Consider the following 23,583-nt stretch of genomic DNA (forward strand, 5'->3'; position numbering starts at 1 on the left):
TAATAGAGCTTCTTCTAGCTCATGTTTAAGATTTATATATTGTGATTTGCGTAATGTTGTTTGCTTATCTTTTTCTGTTATAGCAATGGTGTTGTCAGTTTATTTTCGAATTATGAGTTTTAATTCCACTTTGGTATCTTTCGCCTCTAAGGACAGAAGAAAGTTTACAAACATGATTGGATATTCTTATACACTTGTATCGACATATCGAAGGGACAACTGTTTTGGTTAACGTTTATTTAAAGTAATTGCTGGTCAATAAGTCAGTATCTTCAGAAAAAATACGGATAGAAAAAGTTGTTGATTCTTACGTTTGGCTATGCATTGAGTTTCAGAGCGAGGTAAAATAAAACAATCTGCTAGAAGAGGGAACAGAGAGGACGAAACGAACATGTGTAGTATCCAACAAATAAATAAACAAAAACAAGTACTATTATATTTCATTCAATCAGATGAATATTTGAGGACAGGAACCTTTGTCTCTTAGGTTCTTTTTTGACTCTTAGTTAGTTGAAAAATTGGAAAGTGAAACGAGGGTTAATTCTGCCTTTGGAAGAGCTCCACATGAAAGTCTTTTTCGACGGTCTCGAGGAGATCTCCACAAACAAGTCCTGTTCTATGAAGAAGATTATATTCTAGAAGTATTCCTGCAAGTACATGTAAAATACTTCAGTCAATATCGCGTTTTACTTCAGTAATTTTTTTTTTAAAGAATACTAGAGTGCGAACATAATCTTTTCATAGAAGTTTCATATGTCTGGCGCCTTTCAACCTTTTCATTGGCTATGTGAATTCTAAGATTGGATAACCTAAGAAAACAGTTTGGACAAACCAATAAGGCACAGCAACTGTAATTTATAATTATATACTAACACTTGTTTAATATTATCACAGCTGACTTTTTATAACTTCAGTACACATGTTGATATAACAAATAAGACACATTGTAAATGCAGTAGAACCACCATGAATCAATGTTATTCCATGTTAAACAAATACTTCTACAACCTTCTTTTTCACGATCTTCGATGCAGGAAGAGTTCCTCCGAATGGTGAAAATGGCCTTTGGTCGGAGGATCCTTCTGACCCCGCTAATGACGGTCGCCACATTTGTTTATTGAACTTTTTCACTAAAACTGGAGGAGTCCTCCCAGACGCAGACTCGTTTTGGCTTGCAAAGTCATGCTGTGCACGCATGGGCTGAGTTCGCATTGGCTGTGCACGCATCTCAGTAGGATTTCCTTGAGTCCGTTTCATTACTGAATGTTCTAAGAGTGATTTGCGAATGTCTTTGTCATTTTTCCTCCCAATTAAGGGTCCTAAAATGTACAAAGACTTCATTATTTATATATTCTAATTAAGCATTATAACATATATATCAAACATTAATAAGTAAATTTATATCTATAAAACATATTACTTTGATCAAGTGAAAGTTCTGCAAATAAGGATAACCTGTCCTATTCGCAATAGACGTTATGTTCTCCTATTGCTATTTACTGCAATCAAAGCATATGAACGTTCATGCTAATATTGTTCTATACATTTAAGGCATCTTGACAAATATTTTGGTTTGCCCAAACCCTACACAAAGGTAGAGACACGCTTATACATGAAACTCACGTGATCATTTTCATGTGAATATCATGTGAATATATAAGTTTTATATGAATCTAATGTGACATTTTTAACATGAATTTCACGTGAAATTTATAACCAAACAATTTGATATTTTTCATTTTTTTAAATAAATTTGAAAATTTAGATGTTATTTGAAATGCTCTATTTTAAAAATTCATGTGAATTTCACATGACATTTTTTTTACGTGATTTCCATGTGAAATTCACATGAGTTTCACATGAAACTCACAAAAACTGATTTCACGAGTGTTTCACGTATAAGCTCGTTTGAGGTGAAATTCATGTGAATTTCACGTGAGATTCACATGATGTTTAAATTCACGTGAAATTGATGTGAATGAAATTTGCCTGTGTAGGCTACTTCGAAAGGAGGGTGGTATATCTGACCTAATAATGACTTCACGATTCAGCTAATATACAAGCTAACTAAAGATATTGCTTTTGCCTACACACTCAATGAAATAGACTGTAATAGCATTACTGGATCTAATTAACACAAAACATTAGTTTTATAAAATGTAAATTTATATGCACTAAAATCTACAAAATATATCTTGTCATAGGATGAAGTTGCTATATAAACTTTAGACGATTACAATTTGAAGTCGGGTTGAAGGTTTAATATTACTTTAAGAATTAAACGTTTCTGAAAATCTTTCTTGGCTGTTGTAGTTATATCTATACTTGCTTTTTGAGAGTAAACGTTTGAAATGATGCGTATAGGGCAAAGGTGATATCTTTGGTTAGCTTTGGAGACAAACAGACAAACAAAAGTACACCCGTATCCCTTAATTGTGAAGTTCGAATAACAATCTGACATATCATTCTGATTCAGATCTTTGTTTTTTTACAGAGGTGATGAATTCATAAACCCTTCTAAATTGCATGATTGCATGGATATTTCACTTCAGTATAATATAACATTGGATATTTCACTACAGTATAATATAACATTGGATATTTCACTACAGTATAATATAATAAGATGTGATATTTCACTATAGTATAATATAATAAGATGTGATATTTCACTCTAGTATAATCACTGGAGTAAAGCTGATGACCGTAACTGCATTCACGGTCATCCCAAGATGTCGGATGAAAAATTAGGTCAGTATCTGTATTGTCTGTTACAGTGTTTCTATATCATTTTCTTTACAAAGGAGACATTGATACGATGTAAATTTATAAAAGATTCACACAGAAATCACAAATTACTACTGAAAATTTTTCAGGAAACGCGAAATTCAATTTGAAAAAATCGCTAAGATGTCTGTAAATCATTATCAAAATATTTTCAAGATGACCGTAACATAAAACAAGGATGACCGTAACTTGTAAAAGATGAGCGTAATTTGTAAAGATTGACTGTAATTTATAAAGGATGACCGTAACTTGTAAAAGATGACCGTAATTTGTAAAGATTGACTGTAATTTATAAAGAATGATCGTAACTTTTAAATGATGACCCTCAATTCTAAGAATATCCGTATTTGTATTCATAGCTTTTTGTTGTGTTTGTCTCAATAGGGGCTTAGTTAGCGGATATAAACATGTTTCATCAATTTATTTTTAACTATTTGCAGTATTTTGAGTTCATGACAATGATAGTAAATTGCAAATTTCTCGTAAACAATGAAATATTTATTGATAACGACTTTAAAATTTTAATACAAATTGACAGAGATACGACGAAAAGTTGAAGAAACAAGAATGTTTCCCTCTGAGGTGTCTCTAGTACATGCCTCATCTACACCATACTTTTCTATGTTCAGTGGACCGTTAAAATGGGAAAAAACTGTAATTTGGCATTATGATCAGAAAGATCATATCATAGAAAACATGTGTACTAAGTTTCAAGGTGATTGGACTGTTCAACATCATCAAAAACCTCTTAGACCAAAAACTTAAACCTGAGGTGGGACAGACGGACAAACGAGCAGACGAACGGACAAACAAACGAACGGACGCACAGATCAGAAAACATAATGCCCATGAATGGAGCATAAAACACTAATCAAACATATGAATATCCGGTAATCGAGCCTGTGTGTATGGTTCCAGAGGAAGCAGATTAAAATCTTAGTTTGTCTTTATATATGAATAACATTGCTGTATATAGAAATTGACAAGGTTCCCCTCAGTGGTGGATCCAAAGGGGTGGGGTCCGGGGGTCCCTTTTTATTTACCGATCAGTGCATTTGAATGGGGACACATAGATAGTTTGGACCCCCTATAACCTGGGTTGGGACCCCCCTTTTTTGAAAATGGTTTAATCCGCCTCTGTCCCTTGTGATACGCTATACGCACAAGACTATTTTAAGGATCTATTTTGCTGGAGCTCGCTTTTGTTGCATGTTTTCCCCACTTTTTATGTGCATGTCTTGTTGTATGTTCATTTTAAAAATTATACCCTCTACCGTAAAAAAAAGATATATATGGTGAACTTTGTATCTAAAGCACGTCTTATTTTCGCCTACCTATAGGATAATACTCTCATATAAATACGTTTTATATCAACACTATTAATCATTTGATACAAAAAAGTAGTTATACAAATACGGATATTTCTTAGAATTGACGATCATCAGCTTTACCCCAGTGATAATGTGCTGTAAATTATTCTATCTGTTTACCACATTGATGTTATGGTTTAAGATTTTGATTTCATAGGATCCGGATGTCATCAATAATGAAAAGCATAAATGACAAATACAGACATGGATTTTGTATATTATACAGTCCTAACTACTTCACATGTTTCTATATCTTAGTTGTATATACAAATTTTACTTTTACCCTACAGTTATTCATATATATATTTCAAGCACGACCAAACTTAACTATTCCATACAGTTTACAAGTCAAATATTGTATTTCCCCTCCCTTGTATAATTTAACTATAATAATATTTATCCTCTTAAAAACTTGACTACAAGTTGTATGTACATGTCCTACAAATCTACGCTAATGTATTTAAATATTGTTGACACCATAACTATGCTTAAGATTATCAATCAACATTAAAACTTGTGAATAAATTATAAGGACACCTATATTATAGTTCAACTTATTTATAAAAATAATATAAGGACACCTATATTATGGTTCAACTTATTTACAAAATTAGTATAGCAGATTGTTCAACTTCAAACTGCCAAAAAAAAAAAAAAAAAAAAAAAACAAGTTTGTGATTAAATTGCAAGGACACCTATATTATAGTTCAACTTATTTACAAAAGTAATATAGCAGACTGTTAAATATCGTACTGCCAAAGACAACAAATTGTTACGATAAGCGGTTAAAATGCAAATTAATATAAAAATACTCTCTTTTTACTGAATTGTATTTACAAAATGAAGAAGCAAACTGAAGGTCAGTTAATTGTCATTCTAATGCAACAACGTTTTAACGTTCCTTTTGATTGGATAACGTCACTTTCTTACATGGCACCAATTGAAAATTGATGCTATGTGACGTACGCGCAAGCGCAGACGGCATATGACAGATTTTAAATACATGTTTTAACGTTGTTTTCTGTCAGTTTCATTAGAATGGAGATAACAATAATGTATTTTAAGCTCCGACGGCATCAATTTGGGATTTGATGGTCGCAAATACCCGTTTACTGTCTCCGCTAACGTGTCGCCAGTAAACTTAATTTGCGACCATCAAATCCCCAATTGATGCCGTCGGAGGTTAAAATACAATACAGTTATCTCCTAAATGTAATGCACAGACTCCTCGGGGAGGAAACGGGAAAAGCCAAACATTTATACGGTATTTTCGTACGCTTCGACCAATAAAAATACGGTATTTGTCCTATTAGAATCGAAATAATTCCTTCATGTCATGCTCTATAATCATTTTCACATGGGTAGGCATTATATTTGACCATATTTTACACCTCGCTGACGCTCAGTGTAAAATATCGACAAATATAATGCCTACCCATGTTAAAATGAGCATAGAGCATGACATGAAGGAATTATTTCCAAAGTTTGATCAGAAAGACGTTAAGCACGATATTGCGTCTCAAATGGTAACGTCAAATTTTTACGTTTTACGGCGATTACCGATTATTTGGGATAATTTTTGTATTTCGCTTACAATTTTTGTTTTGCACATCAATATGGATACTTCTTATAATGTTTGTTGTACTGAATATGCATTGAATATTTCCCAATGAAAGTAACGTAAGCAACAAACAACAAAATATATCGTATTTGGGTAATGCATATCTTTATGAAATGAGAAGATATATACGGTATGATGAGTGCCAATGAGACAACTCTCTACCAGAGATCAATTGACATAAAACGTGTTAAAGTGCAATGTTTTCCCATTTAGATCCGAAAAGGAGGAGGATATATATTTTGCTTTAATATAAAAAGTTTGTCGAGAATAACAAGTGAAACGGGTCTTGCTTATAAAATTCACTATACTTTCTTTAATAGCGGTACAATATTAGATTATGAAATGAAATGATTGTCAGAAAAAAAGGTTAATTATAATTCATCTCATATGTTTACAAGCTTTGTATGATGTGGAGAGGTATATAGCCACGCTTTAGGCCAAATTTTATTTTCACTTTCAATTCTATACACATGAATCTTATTGCAGAGAAATAAAAAAAATATCGCAGTCAGTTTACGATTCTCAAATTTGAAAATTTGATAATAAAAGATGATTTGTTATCCTCTTGTGATACAAAACTTTTTCACAACTTAAGAACCTCATCTAAACGAACAAACCCAGTCATCGGATTTTTTTTTATGATGCTTTGTGGTCTTGTTGATAGTATTTGACTATCAAGAAAATTCTATCTGAGGAACTATATACAGATGATCCACCATAAATAGCGTACCCCGAATCGACAACGTTGAAAACGTACGAAAATCGTCCAGTGGACAAACTTGCAAGACATTTCATTTCTTTTAAAACGAAGTCGTTTTGACTACGCAAGTTATCAAAAAGTATGTTGCTGTTTTGTAAAGTTAAAGCACAATTACGGAAAAGGACTATTTAGCATGCAACTAATCTGAATTTTTAATAAATAACGTCGCAAATGACAATTTATTTGTAAAAAACGGCGAAATCCGACATTGGACATCTTGCAAGACATTTGCCAGAGGCCGTTGCATTTTTAGATGTAGTGTGAGTGCTCCAAAAATTTGATTTTGATATGGTCTATGTATGCACATATGTGAGCCGAATTTACACAAACGAAATATCATATAATCTTATATTTTAAAACCTGTAAATTTTGATAACTTAACATCTTCCAAAATCTGACCAATATGAACACTATTTGTTTTTGCCAAAAAATAGCGTTGGTCGTATCAGAAACACATATCCAGTAATATTGTTATACTTTATATATAGAGCATATCATTCATTCGAATTTTCGTGGATATAACACTATTTTGAAGAACACAAACACCCCTGCTAAAGTGATGATGCGTATAGTCTGTTACGTCTGACACGCATATTTTTGACGTTTTGTCAATATGTTGTCCTTATTTTAGACTAAAGTAAAATATGATAAAAAAAAATGTACTTTTTTTCGGAATAGTATTTACCTGTCTAGTCTATGGATATAAGTTTTATATAACTTAACTGTTATGATTTTATAGAAAAGCTGTTTATTAGTGTGGACTGGTTGATTACACGGCATTGACGCAATAACGTGCGTAACGTCAAAAGAGTTATTGTTGATGTGTGGTGACAATAATATTAAAATGTTATAAAAGTTCAATTTAACTCCTTGCATTGGTCTGGCTAATTCAATCAATGCCAAAACTGAAATTTCATCTAAATGTAATGCCTAAACAGTAATTTCGTCGAAGGTTCTAATGTAATGCTGACGTGTGGTGTCTTTACTGAAGACCGAAAAGTATATGATGAACTTTTCTTCATTATCACTCATAATTATTGACGAGCCTGCTAAAGTTATATATTTGCCGTCTAAAACCTGTTGAAGCCAGCGTTCAAATGAACAGCTTATATTTAGAGGCATTTTTTTCTTAAGTATCGTTCATTCCCTATGTATCGCATTATCAGCCCATCTTTACAGAAAACATAAATGTATTTTTCCAATAAAATTCTCTGAATATATGTTTTCCTGATATTCGACTGATCACCTAGAAACAAAATACACGTTACCCTTAATTTTGTTTGCTTTAAGGAGTCTTTGATAGTTTTCGTCAATGTTAAAAATATGTATTTTTTTCTCGCAAGAAAATAAGATACACATAACTATCATGGCAATATCACAGCTTTCTAAAGTTCTGATAACTTTGGAAATTTAAAGTTCCAACGCAACAGTAACTTTTACATTTCGTTTTCTCCCTCATTATGAATTAAAAATTGGACACCGAATGAATTAAATCACTCCATTTAAGTGTAAAATACTTACTAGTAATTCGAAGACTTGTAATTTATTTATAATTCAAATAACTTTAATTGTTAATTACGTCGAAACTCATACCGGTAAACAAATGGTAAATAGTATGCAATCTATTTTCCAAATACCAATTGAGAAAAAATATAATTGAAGAAAACCTTTGCATTTTTAATCTAAGCATAAAGCTGTTAACTTCTATCTCATTGGGTCTCTGATAGAGAGTTGTCTCATTGACATTTATAGTTTATACCACTTTTTCTTTTATATTGATACTTCACAATATACAGATTAAGAGAACCTTTAACAAAATCATAGAATATACCACAAAATAAGCATACGTTTTGGTAGATACCAAGAATAAATGTTGTTCACCAGACACGCGTTTCGTCGTACAAAAGACTCAATAGTGGCACTCAAATAAAAAAGTTAGGCATACATTTGTAGTACAAAAGTAGAGAAGCACTGAAAACTTAGAATTCACTAAAGCATGCGATTTGAGACTTGGTATCTAGTGATTAGTTTACTTACCACTGTTGGACATTAGATTCCTAGGAGAACGTATAACTGGATTAACTTTTCTGGCAACGATTTTCCGCCGATCAATGGCGCTATCGGTTTCAGTTTGTTTTGAATAATTGTTATCGTAATCCTGATTAGCACTTTCAATATTATGTTTCTTTTCAACTTTATCAACATTTTCACGATCTGAAAATTGACTAGAATGTCTATCAATTGATAAAGATTTACCCGTATTGACATCACTCTGAAAGCCTGTCAGATGCCCATACGTTGTAAAGCACTTTGTTATCGCCCCTTTCGGACTTCCGTTAGACAGTGATGGTTCCAGCGAACTATTTTCATCATCATCCAAACTAAAATCACCATTTGAAACAATTGGCTTTCTTCGACTATCCATTGTAAAACTACGAATTGGAGAATTGATTTTACCAATAAGACTTTTATCCCCCCCGGAAGAAGTTAAATTCAAATTTTCCTTCTTTGGATCGTTAAAATTTACTTCTTTATGCCGCGTGCTTTCGAATTCAAACGTTTGCTCTCGTATTATTCCAGGCGGTCTTTTAATAACTGATTCAGAAGACAGAGAAGTATTTGCTTGTCGCCATTTTTTCACTAATGGCGGATGATATTCCGCTGATCTGAATTCAGTTACATCTTCATCATATCCATTCAAGAGAGGCGGACATAAGTTAGAAGATTGGTTTTCAGGAAAAAAGTTGTTAATTTTATGATTCTGTAATCCCGGACTTCTTTGTACACTATCAATACTTTTATTGTGCGTAAATTTTGCTGCTCTAGTGCAAGTAACGGCAGTTATAGTTGATATTTGTCTAGTATCAGACTGAGATGTGTCAATAGAAGACAAAGTACCATTCGTAAAGTCACTTCTCTCATTGTCTGTTATTCCACTGAACGAATTATTCCTCACGATTTCCACTTTCTGTTTAGATTCTGGATCCTGATATGATATCGACCTATTCGAATTGTTTTCAACAGGTGCCATATTGTGCACGCCGCCATTTTGTGCGTTTGTTGAACTTTTTTCTTTTAAGTCATATCTTTCACTGTTTTCCTCCTCCTCCGAATCCGAATCCGCCAAAGCATGTGAATGCAAATTGCGGATTGTTGAATAAAGATCCGACATGGAATACCTATTTGCGTTTTTGAAAATATCTTTTAAAACATCACACTGATTACAATAATTTCCAAATTTTATTGGGAATTCATAGTCACTCTTTCTTCTGTTAATGCGATTATCTGTGATTTGACCGAAATATGATTGTGCATTGTTTGGTGGTCTCGTATTACCAGTGTTTACGAAACCTTCTTTAGAAATCGTCTGTAACAGTTTAAGTAGCTTATGAGGCTTTAAATTCACTTTCTTTTGACCAACATTAGAAGTATTATGTTCAATACTACTAAAGCTTGTTAAGAAATTATAGCATATGTCACATGAATTCCGGCTCTTTGGCTGATCGGCAAAATGAACTCTTCTTTCTGATTTAGCCTGATGTCTGAATTGTGCACGTTCTGAGTTTCCCACGGCACTTTTAGACCGGCGAAGAAATTTGTTTTCAGTAAAAGAATTCCCCAATTTAGAGTGGTTTGAATCACCAAAATCTGGAATGTCAAACGAGCTTCCTTTTAATCCAGTTTCACTATAGGTTGATCCTACTTGTTTAGAGCTTTCTAATTCCTTACAGAAAGAAAATGGAATATAACCAACTTTTCCTTCGTACGTTCTTATAAAAACCCAACCTCCAACTTTATACACCAATTGAACAATATCACCTTCCGAGACGAGGATTTCCGAACTCTCTGTGCCGTTCGGAACGAACGTGTATTGTACCAACGCAGGATACCCTAATTCTTCCGTTGGCTCATTGCCCGGATTAGGAGGATCACGTGATCGCTTAGCAGACGACATGTATTCGAAAGGTCTTACAAGGTATCTGAAGAAGAATAATGTATAAATAAGTACGTTAAAGGAATTTTATTTTAAATAATTGCTGTTTTCAAATATTATTATGACATATTTTAATAAGACCAATAATCCCATTGATATGGAAATCTACTTGAGTATTGATTTGTGAGGTGATTCGAGACAAAAAAAATTTGTAAGATGTCCAGATGTACATACAGGGTGTTAAAACATGCAAGCAGGACATTTTATCATTCTTTTCAAAGTGATTTAATCTTTTTACAATCACTTTAAGTGTGGAAATGTTTGCCAAGTATATGGGTAATGGATTATACAGACTTTTAAATATGGCTGTGAAAATATATAAGGTTAAAGTTTAATATTTCAACATTGATGAAATTGCTGAAGTATAACAACATACAAATGTTTAAATACGTATAAATATATTATATTAAACAAAATCTTATCAAAAGAGAGAGAGGGGGTGGGTCGACTTTCAAAAGTTAAATCTAGAAATTAAATTACTTATTCTGAAATCCTTGTATACAGTATAGAAACACAACTGAAATATGTAGATATTAATAATACATCAATTGTACGTTCAATTTTTATATACGTTGTACTTTAAAATTTAATAATTCTCAAGTTCAATCACCAGTTTGATCAATTTTAGAGAAACATATATTGTTATTACAAAAATAAAGTTATCGTTGACCGACAAACAATGAATATTATTTGAAGAAACTCTATTTTAACTGTACATACACTTTAGTAAAAGATAATTAACCAAAAACATGAAAGATTTAAACTGTTCTATACTTTTATAAAAGTTTTAAAACAAATAATGAGATATTACAACTTCGTTAAGTGGAAATGTTTATATGTAAATAAATTGCCAAGAAATGCAACTTTCTATGCATTCTTATTTAGAGATTCTAGTCTGGCTTTAGACCTTGCAGTGAATGTTCTGTATCTTTTAACTATAAACCCGCTCTCCATTTAAGGACAGCGTAGACCACAAAGGCACCAGAAAACAACAAGAGATCACAAAATCCAATCCTCTACCGTTTGTAGGTTTACCTTCGAAAGTTGTACGGAATATATAAAAAAAAGTTGGATTGACCATATAATGGAATATTTGTATCACTGACTCAGCATACGCAGTAACTGGAATAAAGTATAACAAAAACCGATGATGCAAACCCCCTCCATTCTTTATAATATGACAAATTACCCGTTTAATTGGGGGAAGGGGGGGGGGGGGTAACACAATAAAACCATACGGATGCGCAATGTCATGATCATTTGGTTTGCTGAACGTCTAATGACTTGACACATATGACTGAACACGAAGAAAAGAAACAAAAATTTAATACACAACTTTTATAAAACTGAGAATGGAAAGGGGAAATGTGTCAAAAAGATAACAACCCGACCATAGAGCAGACAACAGCCGAAGGCCACAATGGGTCTTCAATGCAGCGAGAAACTCCCGCACCCGGAGGAGTCATTCAGCTGGCCCCCAAACAATTATGTATACTAGTTCAGTGATAATGGACGTCATACTAAACTATACTAAATTATACATGTATAAGACGAGAGACGTAATAGTGTGCGAGTTTAAGGTCTCTTTAAAAGGTTCAACTTTATACGATATATACAATTCATTACTACTTAAGGGCCCTGATAATTTATAAGTCATTTAAGAATAATTTTTTAAATAATAATTAAATCGCATTAACAGTAATCGATACTAAAAACTGCTTGCGTCACTAATATTATAAGTAGTAATAAAATGTACCGACAAAAAACGGTAAATCAACCATTAAAAACCGTACAAGAGAGCATTGACATTGCATGTGCATTGGTTTATATATAATTGAATGGACAAATTAATGTGAATGTCATCATTAGGATTCGTGAACGCCCTGTAGGATTTATCGTGCGAAACACAAAATTGCTTAGTTTTTTTTATTACGACAAAATCATATAGTTGTGGAACAACTTATCATCAACTTGTTAGAAAAAAAGGATTGATTTTTTCTTAACGCAATTTCAGATAGAGGATACATAACAGTAAATCCCATCTCTGCGGGGGAAATGCCTAGGGAATGATCAACGTGCATATACCGTGGCACTCTGTCTTCACGAGGCATTTGTTTTAACGCTGACTAGTTGGCTGTGGATCTTTAAAATCACCTTACTCCAAAGGAAACTATTAAGTTTTCATAGAAATAAAAGTTAATTTTAGATGGTGGGATTATATTAAAAGATAGAATTCATTCCTATTTTGTTCCCAAATGTGGGTTAATCATATCGTGCTGTTTTCCAAAATATGATAAAAAGTATGATACATAATGATAAATGTATCACATGTTTCTGGTAAGAGTTACCTTCATTTTGTAAACAACAAAGGTTGTGCAAAATTTGTAGATTTGTAAGAATTAAAGAGGGTGGTAAAGGGTTATTTTCGTGCAACGTGCAACGTGATCGCCGTTTTTTATTTCACGTTCAACGTGTTTTTACTTTTTTATTTGACGTTCAGTCGTGCAAGACGGGTGCCTCGTTCAACGTGGTTTGCTTATTTAATTTTACGTGCATCGTGATTTTCAAAGTCTTATTTTGCGTGCTCGGTATTTTTCAAATAAAATTCAAACACTTGGCAGGGATCTTCAAGAAATACTTTTTTAAACGCCGTAAACCAATTATAACATTAATGTGTATACTAAATCGGGAAAATCAAGTAAAACAAAGAGTTAATATATACAAGAGGACAGTGATTCAGTCATAAAAGGTTCACATAAAAGTATTTATTTTTCGTCCAACGTTATTTCACGTTCAACGTGAAATTATGTCTTATTTCACGTTTTTTTCGTGCAAGCAACCCCCCTTTACCACCCTCATTAAATGTACAACACAGCAAAGCACTTTAGTTTGAATAGGAATAAAACTAGACGATACAATTTTAACTTTAGTATCAGAATATTAGTATTATAATATGCTTTCGGCAACTTTACATGTTTCGAACATGCACATATCACTGAGTAATAAAGATAACCATAAGCAGACGATGCATTTTACAATGCAAAATTAATCAGAAATATAAACATGAAGTACACCAAATATAAACATGAAGTACACCAAATATAAACATGAAGTACACCAAATATAAACATGAAGTACACCAAATATAAACATGAAGTACACCAAATATAAACATGAAGTACACCAAATATAAACATGAAGTACACCAAATATAAAAGAACTGAAGATCAAACTCATGCAATCTGTAATAACTTACTTGCTCCATAAGTCTAACATGTAACACGTTTCCATAGACAAAGCGTATGAAGCATTCCGAATATAGTCGGTGATTAATTTAACGAACGAATTTCAACAATATTTGGTATATTCGGTTAATTAATTAAGATCGTGTGTTCTTTGTGCATAGGAATTTGTGCCATTGATATTCGACATCATATACTTCCTTTTAACATAATTCTTATGATTTGTAAAATATATTTATATAAAGAGTTATCTCTTTGCCTATTATTTTATTTTATTCAAAAAGTAAAGTTTCACTCATATTCTTTATTTCCGTATGAAAAAAATAAAGGCCACTAATTAGTAGCAAAGCAAATCTTTTTTTTCTATCTTGTGATAAATCTAGACTCGCACCAGATACCATGCTTAAAAGTATAGTGTTATTCATCTAAATCTACAATAAACAATACTAAAAACTTTTTTTTGTTGTATACCTTCAGAATGATCTTATCACCAATGAATCTTTTTACGTTTAAGGATACTTTCGTATGTAGCACATTATCGACCATGGCTAAACGGTGACTAGTAGCCCAATATTATAATGGTAGCATGGTTGATTATAGTAAGTTCTAGTGGCATATACTCGTTGCATGAATAATTTAATATGCATGTCTTTTTGGTTTTACATTCATTTTTATTTTTATCTACAGGATAATACAAAAATATGTGCTGCATAAGATTAAGTGGATTGATCCACACATGGTAAATGATTAGTAAATATCATCAGATGAAACATAGACAGTAAGCTAGCAATACTGATGCAATGTAAAAAAAAAAGCACAGATATCAGACCAACAAAATACAAGAAGATATCAAAGAGCTAAGACACGCTCTAACTAAATCTATTGCAATACGAACCCTTCTCCACTAAGCACATGCGCGACATTGACGTCAAAAAAGCAATGACCGGCCGGCTTGGAGCCACAATAATACATGTATGTCTGGATAGGTAGACATTTTTTCCCGGCTGCACTATTACTTTAACAGGTATTAAGTTTTAAAATAGTCCGAAGCAAAATGCCGGTCTCGTATAAAACAAGGTATCTCATTTTATTTCCTGTATAATGCATATACTGTTTGCAGCTGGACGTTAGGAGATTAAGCTAAGAAAACTAGATTAACATACAAATATAGTACTCACATTACTCTCAAAGGGAAAAACTACCGGACCACACGGAAACATTTACAAGGTTAACACGGAAACATTTACAAGGTTAACACGTAAATAATCTATCTTACATCACAATGAACCAACGGTAGGTATAATTCTATGCAGAACTCAACGAAACCAAATCTTCTGTAGGAGTATAATGCAGACTTGAACAGTCATTTATTGTAAGAGAAAAAAAATATAATCTAAACTTTAAAATATCATAAAATTTAGGGCAGATTTCAATTTTAAATCAACATGATATTGATAAAAAAAAAGACAATTTGATACTCTCGAAACATGGGAGTATGCATAAATTTTGACTTGACTATCTGCACATCTGCAAAACATTGTTACGTGCACTTTCTCATCATGGCGATTCATTCATAAACATCCTATCATTTTAAACCAAAAAGATGTCTCATTTTACACATTGTTTTCCATTCTCGTCGTGTAGTATGTCTAAAAATATCTAAGCATAAAAAAACATCATCTTATTGGTTATCTAAGGTCAATGGTTAAAGGGATTATACGTCATTTTGGTTTATACAAGATTATCGTCGTTCTCAAATAAATTTGCTTTATTGTGCAATGCAGTTTAAGGTGCATAACATTTTCTGTAATTTTGTTAATCCGACTTTCATATAATGCAGCTGTTTAAAACATCTGTTGTGGGGTTAGGGGTGGGAAAAGGTTATTTAAATTCGTCAGTGGTTTCAGGGGGAGTATCTATTATGCAATCCACACTTCCGAATGCTCGGTAGAACGATTAAAAACTTACGAGACCATTCGCGTAGAGTTACCTCAATAAAGGCGAATATGAATCAAACGTTTTCTCATTTTCCAAAGTCTTAACAAATTTCTTGTGGAAGCCAAGAAGATTCTGTTCGCTTTATGGTCCAACCTCAGATCTATACTTAACAAATAATGTTCATTGTCTTCACATATCCTTTCATCTTGCAACAAACATCAACAATCAATCCAAAGTCGATTATGTGACGATTGCCGTCTTGTGTTGCAAATGCCTACAACAGTTCAGGTGTCCACATGTGTAACTTTAGTTGAATTAACCTTTCGCATATATTTATTGTTCTGAACGTCTATGAACTAGGATATTTGCTATATAATGAAGTTCTGACTGTCTTTTTTACGTGGAAAATTTCGTTTCGTGTTATACTTATGATAAACATAAATTGTAGCATATTAACTTGCCTATCCTATGTATACGCACACGTTCTCGTCAGTGACGCTTAAATCCGTTCGGTACATTAATTCGAAACATCACATTAAAATAAATGAATACAGAGTGTTCAGTGGAAAATAATTGAGTAAACAAGAGACATACCAAAATAAAATTTTAAAAGTGATAACAAGCCAAATACTGAACATTTCTATAGAACTTGGTAATCTCTGACGCGCGTCATCGTTAAAACGTTCTTGGCCCTACAGGATAATAATGCCTGTTAGGAAATTCTAAGGTCATAATAACTATTACTTCGTCTAATGTTTTTTTCTTCATTTGGAATAGCAGGGCTAAGGAGACTTGGAAAGTTACCGCTCTTCCCCCTTTTCGTAAAGATAGGGGCTATGTTTTTGCCACCTCCTCCTTAGCCGAATACAAATTTTAAATAAGATGTGAAAATATCAGAAGACACTGACTAATCTCTAGACTTCTAGTATTATACTAAAGTTCTTATTGTTGGGTTAATTCACCCCCCCCCCCTCCCCCCACACACACACACACACACTTCCCAGTCTTCTCCTACGCTTAAATATATGTATTCTCTTTATTTTCATATGATGGAGACATAATCTTTCAATCAGTTAAACTGAGGTCCTGAACTTGTATGTCAGTAAGTGCTAGTAATCCTTTGTTCATTTATGTATCATTGTCATTTTTCATAGTTTTTTCTAATACCTATTTTAAAATGGACTTGGACTTTATTTTAAACTGAGTCTTACTGTGCCTATTGTTGTGTTCTTGATTAATCTTCATTGGGTAGAGGTAAATGGAAGGGTTGAGATCTCATTAAACATGTTTTATCAAACCGCATTTATGCGCATGTCCGAAGTCAGAAGCCTCTGTTCTTTGTTAGTCTATCATATCCTTTTATTTTGGCTCATAGATTGGTGTGGTGTGCATTTTCGCTTAACTTGTACATACTTTTGTTTAGGGGCAAGGTAAAGATGAACTCCGGCTGCGGGATTTTCTTGCTTTGTTGAAGACCCATTGGTGGCCTTGGGCTACCTTTTTCTCTTTGATCGGATTGTTGTCTCTTTGACACATTCCCGTCTCCATTCTCAATATTATCTTGTCTGATAATATAAATAAGTGAATAGAAATAGAATAATTGACAAAACTAGTATTATTGTAACGGAATATTACGGAATTTATTGTGATGTTGTCACAATTATTGAAAAGTATACCAACAATTGGCAACCGTCGCATCATTATAAATATGTACTTTTTACATTATTTATATTATATGGATCTGTATTAAAGAACTTACGGTCATTATTGATATAAACAAATCTTCCCAAAGAGTTTTTGTATTGGAAAGTACTTTATGTGTGCCGTGCAAAGAGCAAATTCCCAGTCAGATGGGACAAGGCTGCAGGTTTATATATAGAACATTTGGGAGAAACAAATGCGCAAGTCTTGCAGCTTACATATTGAAATTTACAACCTTATAGCTACCATTTGGGGTGGTACAGAAAAAAAATACATAAAGATTATTACAAAAAATATATCATAATTATAAGTGATTACCTCGTAATTTTCAGATACTATCTTACCGATATGCCATATTTTAATATTCTTACCATTTTGAAATTATTGTCATAAAAAAGTTCCTTGTGCAAGATTCGCAATAAATGTCACTTTACTGTCCCAAAGAGGACACTGGTTAACAACAAAGGTAAAGTAACATTCCAGAAATAATCCTATCAATATAATAAGTTAATTATCTGCTTATTGTCTCTCCCTTTGTATTTATTCCCTATTGTTATTTGTTTACAAAACACAAATAAATATGTTACAAAACTGTCAACAATGCGGCGTTCTATAGTACCCGAAATCTAACCCACACATCAAGACCACTTTAAATGAAACTTGAACCCGTTCAGCAAACTACTTATAAGATAATTAAGTTTATGTGTTTCGAACTTGGTATTTGTTCATTTAAAATAAAATCTGTAATAATCTTGTCTTAAACTTTTTCAAACCCCTTTGAAGTATAAGTTTGGTTTAAAAACTTACAATTAAAATTTAATTGATACTCCGTTATTTTGACAATGAATCTTATTACTAGAGTGTACAGTGTCTGTAAGCATTTTAGGTACTATTATATTTCTAAATCCTTTTTTCACATATACAATAATTAATATGTTTTATTTTTTTCTTCATAAATCATGCTTTCCATTTTCTCGTAAGAATTGTTTTTTATTTGTTTCATGTCTGTTAATAATACGATACTAGTTTTGATCATTGTTGAAGTGGGAACATTGATCTATAGCTGTGTCCAAATAATAAGACAAATTGGTTGTATTTGATTAAAAATGAGTTGCTCAGTATAGGTTTAGGTGATATTTGGTATAATCAAGGTTTATTTTTAGCTCTCCAGTAGTTTTTACTTGATAATTAAACAACGCCTGTTTGATTGTCTGAAGCAAGATTTTGACAGCCAAATTAATAGTTTAGTTAAATGTACAAGTTATAGATATATGGTTCAAAACTTTTGTTTACAAAATTATGTATGTAAACCAATGCCAGTTATTTATAAGACATTGTATTACCAAAATAAGATCGTAGCCGGATCGTTGTAGAAGCGTAATGGGGACGTAGTAGCATCGTGAAAGCAACGAAAATTTACATTTTCATGCCGCTCATACCGCGACCTCACCACGATCTTTATTTATTTCAGCGTGGTGCGATCGTGGTCTAGTGGGACTGGGGTATTAGTAGTCAAGATTTGGCAATAGACTGTGGTCGCTATTCTGCAATTCCAACAAGTAATAGACTATGTAGTTTTTGTAAAAATGACATTGAAGATGAGATGCATTTTATTTTAAAATGTCCTACTTATCAAGGTCTTAGATCTTATCTTATAAAACCATATTATCGGAGAAACCCTTCTATGTTTAAATATATACAATTAATGAGTTCTAATAATCTTAGAGAATTATGTAATTTGGGTAAAGGAGTAGGTCCGGTAAGGGCCGGTTTTGACATCAAATTTCAAGTTCATCTGACGAAAGATTTTGGACACTTTTTTAACACTTAAATGTCTATTTCAATTGAGAAGATTTTAACTGATTCACTCATCAAAAACTCTCCGATTCTAGCTTAAATATGAAAAATCTATCAAATATGCAAAAACTGTCACTTTTCATATGGTTTTTGTCAAAAATGAAACTGGCCGCATCCGTGTTCACCCTCGACCTTTATATATGTTATGTATAATCATTAAAACAACTTACATTTCAATATCAAGAATGCACACGAATGCGGCCAATTTCATTTAAGACGGAAACCGTTTAAAATTAAACTAAAATGCTGAAATTGTGAAGATTTCAGTAATTTAGCATGCCTTAATGATGCAAGTACCCGATATATGTGCATTGTAATGCAGCCAATATTATTTTTCATAGTTTGTCCTTAGACTATTATTAGACTTAGTATGATCTACTATTTTACACATTTTTCGTCTCATTCACCAAATTGCAGTAGCTGTTGTAGACAATACACCCATATATTTATTACAATTTGCTTTTTTGCCAAGATTTTAACTATTTTGATTTTAATTTATATAAGTTGGTTCTTCTATTACAATTCAATTTAAAGTATATATAGCTTAAAACCAATTTATAATTCGTTCTTAAAGCAGGTATAATGTTAATGGACATTTTGTTAATAACATTAGTTTAAACGTTTTCTGGCTTCAATAATTGGTCATGTAGATTCATAAAAGTGGGTCGACTCGGATGACATTTAGTAAGTGGTTAAATGCCAGATCATAGAATTCCAGAAAAGATTGTATCTATATACTGAGTCATCCCTTGAGGTTAGGTGTTTATTTAAAAGAACTACATCTACATTGTATCCCTACCGAACAAAACATTGTTAAACTTGATTTTCATAATAACAAAACATACACTGACCTTCAAATGAACTGCGATTTCATAGTCCCTATATTTCTAATTATCAATTATTGGTAACACATTATGCAATAAAGTAAGTTTTATCTTTAAGGCACCTGTTGGTAAAGATATTATTAAACATGTATAAGGGTACCTTGTTCGTGCATGCTGTAACAATAAGGTATCAGCTTTAGATTAATAAATTAATTACCATTGCAAACACAAATTATGCAATTGCATTAAAACTAATGTTGAAAATCTCTAGGGAAAAGTCAACATTAGACAATTTTAAAATAAATACATGGTGTTTGTTCTTGTCTGTTTTAGTTTTGGGTCCTCTCAGAATTTTCATTATTTAAATTCAGTAATTTTTAGTCTCAATGAAATAACTAATTGTAAATATTAATTGTCATGCACACTAAACTGTTTATATGACAGATTATATGACATAACATTCCTCTTTAAATGAACAAAAGAACATGATAACATATAAATATACAGTTTAGATTACTTTAGAAAGATTCCATTCGGACTAAGTTTTTGGCAACTAAATTGAGTGATAGATATAGGAAGATGTGGTATGAGTGACAATGAGACAACTCTCCATCCAAATAACAATTTATAAAAGTAAACCATTATAGGTCAAGGTACAGCTTCAACACGGAGCCTTGGCACACACCGAACAGCAAGCTATAAAGGGCCCCAAAATTCCTAATGTAAAACCATTCAAACAGGAAAACCAATGGTAACTGATTAGTAATATTCCTCTTTGCAAATATAAATATAATAGTCGACATTGTTCTTTAAGTAACTGAATAAGATTTATACATTTTAAAAAAGATAGCTAGTCGCGTGTTCTCTGTCCGGATTTTTTTGACACACGAATACTAGGATAAGAAAGCAATAAACACCGACAAAGTTGAAGCCCTTGTTGCTTTAAAATACAAATATATCCACTACATGAAAAGTTATATACTAATTAGGATTTATATATCTTCAAAGTTTGTAATTGTGGTGATTGGTTCATAAGTGTCAGCCTGGTGTATTGTTGATATGAAGTTTTGTAACAAAGCATTCAAAACTTGCATATCAAATCAACAATAATGTTACAGGTTTTAATAGCTGGATCTGTAACATCCAATACCCTTATCATGCACAACTTTCAGAGCATCAACAACGGATGGGTCATCGATGAATCACGGAAAAGAATAACTTTTGTTGCAAATCGAACCTTTTCAAATTTGTTTATTCGTCCATGCTTTATCCATATATATATATATATATATATATCAGGTATTTCACATTCAATCTTTTATGGTAAAATTCTTTACAAAGCACAAAAATGTTAGTATTCACCTCAAAAGCTTACAAAACCTTTAAACAGACTTAATAAGAAGGGATATAGTTACGATACTGTTGTCAGGTCATTAAAGATTGCATATTTTGGCTTTAATATTGATGCACTTATAGGGTCTTTGCATCGGAACTAAAGACATTTATTAAAACAAAAAACAGTTGTTGGCATGACAAGGGTTGTGTTCTTCTCATATATTTTATGATAGTACGATACTAAACCCCTAACGGGAGGGATTGTGCCTGATATTCATATGATGAAGACATAATCTTTCAATCAGATTAATTGAGGTCTGGAGCTGGCATGTCACTTAACTACTAGTAGTCTGTTGTTATTTATGTATTATTGTCATTTTATTTATTTTCTTATGTTACATCTTCTGACATCGGACTCGGACTTCTCTTGAACTGAATTTTAATGTGCGTATTGTTATGCGTTTACTTTTCTACATTGGCTAGAGGTATAGGGGAAGGGTTGAGATCTCATAAACATGTTTAACCCCGACGCAATTTTGCGCCTGTCCCAAGTCAGGAGCCTCTGGCCTTTGTTAGTCTTGTATGATTTTTAATTTTAGTTTCTTGTGTATAATTCGGAGTTTAGTATGACGTCCATTATCACTGTACTAGTATACATATTTTAAGGGGACAGCTGAAGGACCCCTACGGGTGCGGGAGTTTCTCGCTACATTAAAGACCCATTGGTGGCCTTCGGTTGTTGTGTGCTCTATGGTTGGGTTGTTGTCGCTTTGACACATTCGCCATTTCCTTTCTCAATTTTATATATATATATATCAGTCTAAAGATTTGCACAACGGTACTGATATAAGATGTTATAATACGAAAATGTTGTTATTAAATCGTGTTGACTTATATTTCGGCTCAACAAATGGCCTTCTTCAAGTGTCACAAGTTTTAACTATATTGATACATAATTATCAACAAATGGCCTTCTTCAAGTGTCACAAGTTTTAACTATATTGATACATAATAATAATTATGTATCAATATAGTTAAAACTTGTGACACTTGAAGAAGGCCATTTGTTGAGCCGAAATATTTGTCACAAGTTTTAACAACATTTTCGTATTATAACATCTTATATCAGTACCGTTGTGCAAATCTTTAGACTGATATAATTGTTTCCTTATCTGCATAGTATCGCCTATTTTAGACGATCCGGTACATAGTAAATTTGCATATATATAATAATAATGTCCACTTACACGTGTGTCTCCCATTTCAAAACATAATTATCAAATACTTTTTGTTAAATTTTATCAAATATTTTTTTCAATTTCTATTTTAAAGGTCAAATAGAGATCAACGTTTTTATTTACTGGAGTAGTTTAAGTATTGCGCTGTTTATATATACCCTCGTGCTGAGAATAAACGTCCACCAGCAGTGGTAACGTCCAAGATTGCAAAAATTCATCAAAGTAAACAAGCTTACAGTGTAGTAATATAGCCTCAAACAATTCAAAAAGTAAAAAATATTGTTTAAGAATGATCGACCATTCTACTAAGCCGATCGGAATTTGTTGTTTTTACAAAACAAAATAGTTTGTGTGAGATCTTAAATTTTACGAAAATTGCAATTATTATTATATCAATTTATAAATTATTTCTATTTACCATCATTTTCTTTCTTTCTTTTGACGGTGTCATCCTTTTGTAGAAGTTAAGCGTTCTGTGTGAGGTTTGACCAAGTCATCTACAACCCAGCAGTGTATATCAATTAAGAATATAATATGTTTAAAACAAACATAACAAAAAACCTTTACAAATAATATATCTGATACGTGTGTTCAATTATAGAAAAATATCTATGGATTTTAAAAATCATTATCATAAATAATACAGAGTTGATTTGTATCGCGGGGAGTACGTAAATAGTACATTGAACCCATTCAATTCAAAGTTGGCATTAATTTTCGTATCAAGTGTTGGATATTTGTTTTAGATTAATTTCTGCCTCGGCGGAATAAATGTTATATTTATTGTTAAAATACAATAGTTTACCTATCAATATGTTGTTACCCTGTTGGTTAATTTAGAGCTTTAAATCTTAAGGATAGAAACAGCTTTTGTTAAACGTTCATGTGCATTGAAAGAAATGACACTGAGCACGGA

The 23,583-nt window shown here is 32.3% G+C and overlaps 1 protein-coding gene across 2 annotated transcripts; it reads right to left on the reverse strand.

The window, feature by feature from the left end:
• Nucleotides 1–426: 426 nt before the first annotated feature.
• LOC143075056 (uncharacterized) lies at nucleotides 427–23,232 on the reverse strand. Of its 2 annotated transcripts, none has more exons than XM_076250316.1 (3): nucleotides 23,086–23,232; nucleotides 8,576–10,518; nucleotides 427–1,319 (listed from the first exon to the last, which is right to left on the reverse strand). In XM_076250316.1, the coding sequence occupies exons 2-3, from the start codon at nucleotides 10,491–10,493 to the stop codon at nucleotides 988–990; spliced, it is 2,250 nt and encodes a 749-aa protein (XP_076106431.1). In that variant the 5' UTR covers nucleotides 10,494–10,518; nucleotides 23,086–23,232; the 3' UTR covers nucleotides 427–987. The 2 variants fall into 2 exon arrangements, with proteins under 2 accessions (XP_076106431.1, XP_076106432.1); XM_076250317.1 differs by lacking the exon at nucleotides 23,086–23,232 and adding an exon at nucleotides 17,785–17,919.
• Between the last annotated feature and the right edge of the window lie 351 nt (nucleotides 23,233–23,583).

The sequence above is a fragment of the Mytilus galloprovincialis genome, chromosome 5, assembly GCF_965363235.1.
Source record: "Mytilus galloprovincialis chromosome 5, xbMytGall1.hap1.1, whole genome shotgun sequence".
Lineage (NCBI taxonomy): Eukaryota > Metazoa > Mollusca > Bivalvia > Mytilida > Mytilidae > Mytilus > Mytilus galloprovincialis.

Bases quoted from the DNA above. Each gene is read 5' to 3' on its own strand.
- LOC143075056 (XM_076250316.1), bottom strand. From the start codon at position 10,493: ATGTCGTCTGCTAAGCGATCACGTGATCCTCCTAATCCGGGCAATGAG. The intron at 1,320-8,575 runs GTAAGTAAACTA...TGTACATTTTAG, and splicing joins GAATCTAATGTCCAACAGTG to GACCCTTAATTGGGAGGAAA.